Source organism: Olea europaea, chromosome 2, assembly GCF_002742605.1.
Source record: "Olea europaea var. sylvestris chromosome 2, O_europaea_v1, whole genome shotgun sequence".
Classification (NCBI taxonomy): domain Eukaryota; kingdom Viridiplantae; phylum Streptophyta; class Magnoliopsida; order Lamiales; family Oleaceae; genus Olea; species Olea europaea.
In genome coordinates, this window is record NC_036238.1 from 219478 (window position 1) to 225805 (window position 6328).

The 6328-nt window shown below is 38.3% G+C and overlaps 1 protein-coding gene across 3 annotated transcripts in view; it reads left to right on the plus strand.

Annotated features, from left to right (window-relative positions):
- Positions 1 to 135: 135 nt before the first annotated feature.
- LOC111408055 (calmodulin-binding transcription activator 3-like) overlaps positions 136 to 6328 on the plus strand; it is an 11599-nt gene continuing 5406 nt past the window's right edge. For 2 of the 3 annotated variants that reach the window (XM_023037821.1, XM_023037828.1), the window contains exons 1-4: positions 136 to 309; positions 1248 to 1452; positions 1605 to 1715; positions 2053 to 2375. In XM_023037821.1, the coding sequence (XP_022893589.1) occupies positions 151 to 309; positions 1248 to 1452; positions 1605 to 1715; positions 2053 to 2375 (798 nt within the window). In that variant the 5' untranslated portion in view covers positions 136 to 150. The remainder of the gene's footprint in view (positions 310 to 1247; positions 1453 to 1604; positions 1716 to 2052; positions 2376 to 6328) is intronic. The other variant, XM_023037837.1, reaches the window with a different exon arrangement.

A 6328-nucleotide genomic window follows, 5' to 3' on the forward strand; every position in this document is an offset into this window, starting at 1 on the left:
GTTTATGTAATTATGTGTGTGTTGGTCATTTATGTGCATTTTCACATCTACGCCCGGTTAAGGATGTGTTGGATTTTTTTTAATGAGGCACTAAAATATCTTCGTCTATCATGCATTCGAACTTTAAATGCCACAAATAGCCTAATATCAATGAATATGACAGTAATAGGCTTCAAGGTTTCACAACTTCTACTCATTTTTCTTCTTATTGTTGCGCTTTTCGCTCGGAGGATTTCTGATTCTATTTATATGGCTGATTTTGCCAGGGAGCTATCTCACATAGTTCTTGTACACTACCGAGATGTAAAGGTAACGATCCAATCCTGCCATTCCATTTTGTTAAGTTGACTTGCATATGATTGAAAAGTTTTTCAGCATGTCCGATAGTCAAATGGTTGGTCGTGTGTGTGTGTATATACATATATACATATATATACACACACACATATATACATATATAGATACATATACATACATACATACATACATATATGTATATATTTTGCAAATTTGAACTTAAGCTGCGGGAGATATAGGACCTGTTTGAGTCACAATATTCCAAAAAAATACATTCTTAAACAGTGATTTGATATCATTTCAACCACATATTCTTCAATAAAATAATATTACACGTAAATCAAAAAGTTTTCCTTATTTTTTAACCACACATTTCCCATCAATACACTATTCAAGAATGCATTATTACCAAACTAATATGGCTTAAACACCCCTTTAATGTATCCTCTACAATTCAAACGTTTAAAACAGAATTGAAATTATTGAACAAAATCTCATATCTGAAGTAGCTTCTATGGATTCAAGGACTCTCTGTAGACACTGTTCTTTAAATCATAGTTATAGTTAGTTTCTACATTACTATGCTACTTCAGTTATCAAGCCATTACCCGTGTTGACATGGCACTGTCTGCCTGTTCAATCTTTTGGAAAACGACATGACTCGGCTACAACTACAATTTATAACAAAAGACACCAAGATTTGCTTTCATTTTGTAATTTATCAATAATAATGCCTCCATCTAAACGCTTGACTATAATTTCTCCTGATTTTCAATTTACATAGGACATCTTCAGAATATTCTAATAATAACTTTAACTAGTCTAAAATAGTGTTGACCATTGCCCATATCCAGATTCCTATCTAGGTCTTCATCATTTGTATCTTTCCATGGTTCCTTTGTTTATAGAGCTGTCATATTTCAAAAATATATGTAATGTTTATTTTGCAGGGAAACAGAACAAATTTCAGTCGCAATAGGGAGGCTGAAGTTATTCATGGTGGCAAGGAAACTGAAGAAGATGTACACAATTCTGAGGTGGATAGTTCTGTATCTTCAAAATTTTACCGATTTGATTATCAAGGAACATCACAAGTGACAGATACTACTAGCCTGAACAGCGCTCAGGCTTCAGAGTATGAAGATGCTGAATCAGGTTAGTTTTTACCTTTATTGTGTTTTAAACGTAAATTTATTACAATCTGTGAATCTACAATGTAGATTTCACATTCTCTTTTCTATACATGGAAAAGTTACTATCAGAAATAACTTTTTCATTAGTTATCACATTAATGTTTGAAAATGCAGCATACAGCCACCAAGCAAGTCCAGGATTACAGTCTTTTCATGAGTTACAGTCCCCTGTGATACAGAATTTGGGAGATAGTTCTGTTCCCTATTATCCAGTCCCTTTACCAAGTAATGAGCTGTGGTCATTTATTTTGTTCTTTATCGTAGCATTACTCCATAGTTCAAAATTGATATGTTGTTTTAACTTCTGTGGCAAATTAGACAGTATGCATCATATTTTATATTCATTTTTACAATTTAATTTGAAAAAGTTTTCAGATATTAGTATCTGATGTGATTTTATTATTATATTAGTATGTTCCTGAAAAAATAAAAACGTTAATAAGAAAATATGCTCATATAACCATTTTATGCTGAAAGACAAGTGCACCAAAGTATGAATGGGGGAGTATATTTCTCTGCTTTCATGTTCATTTGTATCGGTAATAATCCAGTACCTTTGCAGATAATTGTAAAGGACAACTTACAGATAGTGCTGATATGAGTTTTGAATCAGTCACTGGAGAAAGAGTTGCAACGCCCATGGACAACGGTTTGACACATGGGATGCACCAAGACCTTGATTTCTCATCTTGGGAAAATGTCAAGGAAAGCAGTACTGCAGGCTATCAGTCTCTCAATGTTCAGCCATCCATTTCTTCGTCCCAACCTAGTATGATGAGTATGATGCTGGGCCAAGAAAATGAACTCCTGGCGCAAGTTTTTGATGGTGATTTTGGTAAAAAGCAGGACTTTGGAAGCAATCCGGATGGCTTTGAAGAGTGGCAGGTATGTTACCAGTGAAATATTATATGTGTGCTTACTCTCTATGATAATAGGAGTATTCAATGGTCGAACAGGCCCTCATAGAGCATGTTTGGATTTGTTCAAAAACAGTCAAGTTACTTTGAAATAACTTTTTTTCTCAGAACATGTTTGGATAACTTACCTCAGTTCGTACTTTTACAGAAAAAGTTCCTTTTTTAAAAGTAATTTTACCTTACTGTCAAATAAGTAACTTGCTATTGATGAGTATCAATCTAAAAAAAGGGAAGAACAGTATAAGGAATGTAGGCAGCAGTTTATTGATTCACTGGAAAGGAAATACAGAAATGAAAGAAAGCACTAGTGATGTAGTACATCACAACTACAATTAATAGTTTCCTACTACAATTATGTTTTATCTTTTCTAGGAGTTTATCTTTTTAGTTTTCTTGTATAATTGTGATAGGACTTTATCTTTTATTTAATAAGGATTATAGTTTCAATTAGCCTCAATTTCCAAATACTATTGGAAGTAGGAAATAATCTTGCCCATAAATATAGTGGTATTATACACTTTTCATATCATCAATCATTATTCAATTAATACAGAGCAAGTTATTCCTACATATTTCTTATTCAAGAGTTTCATAACGCTTCCGCACCAACTAGATAGCCATTTGAGAGGACTATCACTCTCCTATTCTCTACTACGACTTAACTTTTGCATGCCTACACATCCCTATCTATTCTCTATTTACAATAGTCTGTAACCGCTTGGCCCACCAGCTAACAGAATGTTGTTACTACCCCGCTTCTCCTTTCTCCCTGGACCTTCTAGAATATGTGTACTTAATTGGTGGCTTATAAATTCTTCGAGGTTCCCTAGAAACCTTGTCCACAAGGCTGAAATCAGGGAAGTGCTGCGTAATAAATCCCACAGTTTCCCAGGAGGCTTCAGTAGTAGGTAAATCTTTCCATTGATTCAAGACATCTTGCTATCCAATTAGTAGCGTCCGCCTTTCCAAAACTTGATCAGGTCCACAGTCCACTCCGCCTTGGCTTCCAAATGAGGTGGCAAATTGAGACCAGTTCCTGTAGCTCCCACTGAATTTTTTTCTGTTGTGATACATGCAAAACTGGGTTAATGGTGGTTGTAGACGGCAGCTTTAGACGGAATGTAACTGGTCCAAGGTGTTTGACAATTTTGAAAGGTCCAAAATAGCGGGGGTTGAGCTTTTCATTGATCTTTTTAGCCAAAGAGAGGAGGCAGTATGGTTGGAGCTTTATGTAAAGCCGAATCACCTTCATTGTACTGGACATCCCTGCGGTGCTGATTGGCTTGTGCTTTCATTTTATTTTGGGCCCGCAGGAGGTGCGATTTCAGCTCATCCAACATAGCATCGTTGTCACATAACTGTTGCTCTACTGCTGACATCTTTGTAGTTTCCTTCCCATGGCGGATATGGCGGAGGATCACGACCATAGACTACTTGGAAAGGAGTAGTGTTTGAGGACGCATGGAAGGTAGTGTTGTATCGATATTTTGCCCATGACAACTAGTTGTACCACTGGCGCGGCTTGTCATAAGAAAAACACCTTAAATATGTCTCTACGCATTGATTCACTGCCTCCGTTTTGAGGTTGGTAAGCTGTACTTCTCCTTAGATATGTACCCTGCATCCTGAAAATCTCAGTCCAGAAATGACTGAGGAACATCCTGTCACGGTATGAGATAATGGAACAAGGAATCCCATGCAGCTTAACTATTTCTTGGATGAAAATGGTTGCCACCATGGAGGTGGTGAAGGGGTGTTTGGGAGGGATGAAGTCGCCATATTTGCTTAAGCGGTCTACTACCACTAGAATCAAATCATGCCCTCCTGACTTAGGAAGTCCTTCTGTAAAGTCCATAGAGATGTCTTCCTAGATCATGTGAGGGATAGGCAAAGGCTGCAGCAACCCAGCTGGTGACATGCCCCTTTTTCTGACAAGTCTAGCATTCTTCCACAAACTTTCTAATATCTTTCTTCATTCTAGTCCAGTACATATCAACTTTCAGGAGTTTATAGGTGCGAAGAATCCCGACTGGCCCCCCTATGGTGCTACAATGAAACTCCCGCAGAATTGATGTAATCAAGGAGGAAGATTGTGAAATAACTAGTCATCTCTTGTACAATAATCTGTTGTGTTTCAATGAATACCTCGGGTGAGAGTTGGGATCTTCCTGTACGTCTCCCTTAATTTTGGAGAGCACCGGGTCAGCCTCAACTTTATCTATTGCTAATTGTATGTCCAAAACCAAAGGAAAAGTAAGGTTTGCTAATTCGACAAGCGGGGGTACTCGAGATAGAGCATCAGCCGCCTTGTTTTCTATCCTCGGTCGATATTGTATATCGACATCAAAACCCATCAGTTTGGTTTTTTTACCTTTGGAATTCGCCTTGTACCATATGCTGCTCTAGAAGGAACTTCAAACTCCGCTGGTCTGTGCGTATGATAAAAAATACATAGCTCCTCCATTTTTGAATAGATAACACAGTCACACAGTCACCGATAACTCCCTTTTGTAAATCGACTTGAGACGATTTTTGGCTGATAAAACTTGGCTAAAAATGGGCAATTGACTGCTGGTTCTGCATAAGTACCGCTCCCGGACCATACCCCGAAGCATTAGACTCGATAACAAAGGCTGTGAAAAATCAGGCAAGGCTAACACTAGTACTGCTGACATAGCTGACTTAAATTTCTAGAATGCATATTCAACTTCAGAGTTCTACTTAAAGGCGTCTTTCTTGAGTTGCATGAGAGGCCACGAAATTGTCCCATACCCAGATATGAAATGGTGATAGTACCCTGTCAACCCTAGTCTTACTGGGATTTGGCTATACCCCTCTTGTCGACACTATATGCCCCAAATATTCAATTTGTGATTGAGCAAAGCTACATTTCTTTGCATTAGTGTACAAATGGTGAGTGGACGAGCCTTAAAAACCAGCTCAAGTTGTTCTTGGACTGTCAAGTCCTTACTGTAAGCCAAGTGTCGTCAAAAAATGCCAATACAAATTTTCTGAGGACGACTTGGAACACTTAGTTCATGAGAGACTGAAAGGTGCTGGGAGCATTTGTGAACTCAAAGGGCATTACTAGGAACTCGAAATGATCTTTGTGCATCCAGAATGCTATTTTATACACGATGATGATAACCCGACTTCAAGTTTGACTTGGAAAAAATCCTTGCTCCATGTAATTCATCCGATAGCTCATCAATAACCGGATTGGGAAATTTCTCTGGAACGGTAAGCTTATTTAGAGCCCTATAGTCAATGTAAAATCGCCAGCTTCCATTCTTCTTTTTGACTAATAACACTGGATTGGAGAAGGGGCTAACACTGGGTTGTATTATTGCTGACTATCAACATCTCCTTCACTAAATGCTCTATTTCATTCTTTTGAATGTGGAGATATCTCTAAGGCCTGACTCCTACTGGTCGTGCCTCGTTTTGCAGCCTAATCGCGTGATCAGTTTCTCGACTAGGTGGCAACACTGTAGGCATGTTGATGACTTGCTGGTAGTAATGCAAAACTCATTGGATCCGTGCAGGTGAATTTTCTTTATCCCACGACTTCTCAGAGGCTATCCCCATACCTCCAAACTCGAGCCATACCCCTACCCCATCTTGTTGCAAGTTTTAACCATGGTTTTGAGGGATACCCCGACTTATGAAGACCTGCATCTCTTTTTAATGTAAACTAGGTTTTCCCCATTCAGAATCTCAGTGTCAGCCTCTTCCAATTAACTTCCATGTCTCCTAAACTCCCCTGCTGTTGCATTCCATGAACCACATCAGTGCTGCCCAACTCTAATGGTAAGAAATTCTCTACAATCTACTATTTAACGACCACCCCTTGGCATATCCCCTTTCCTTTCACAGATGCTCTCGTACCCATGACTACCCCATAATTATCTATAGCCGTAA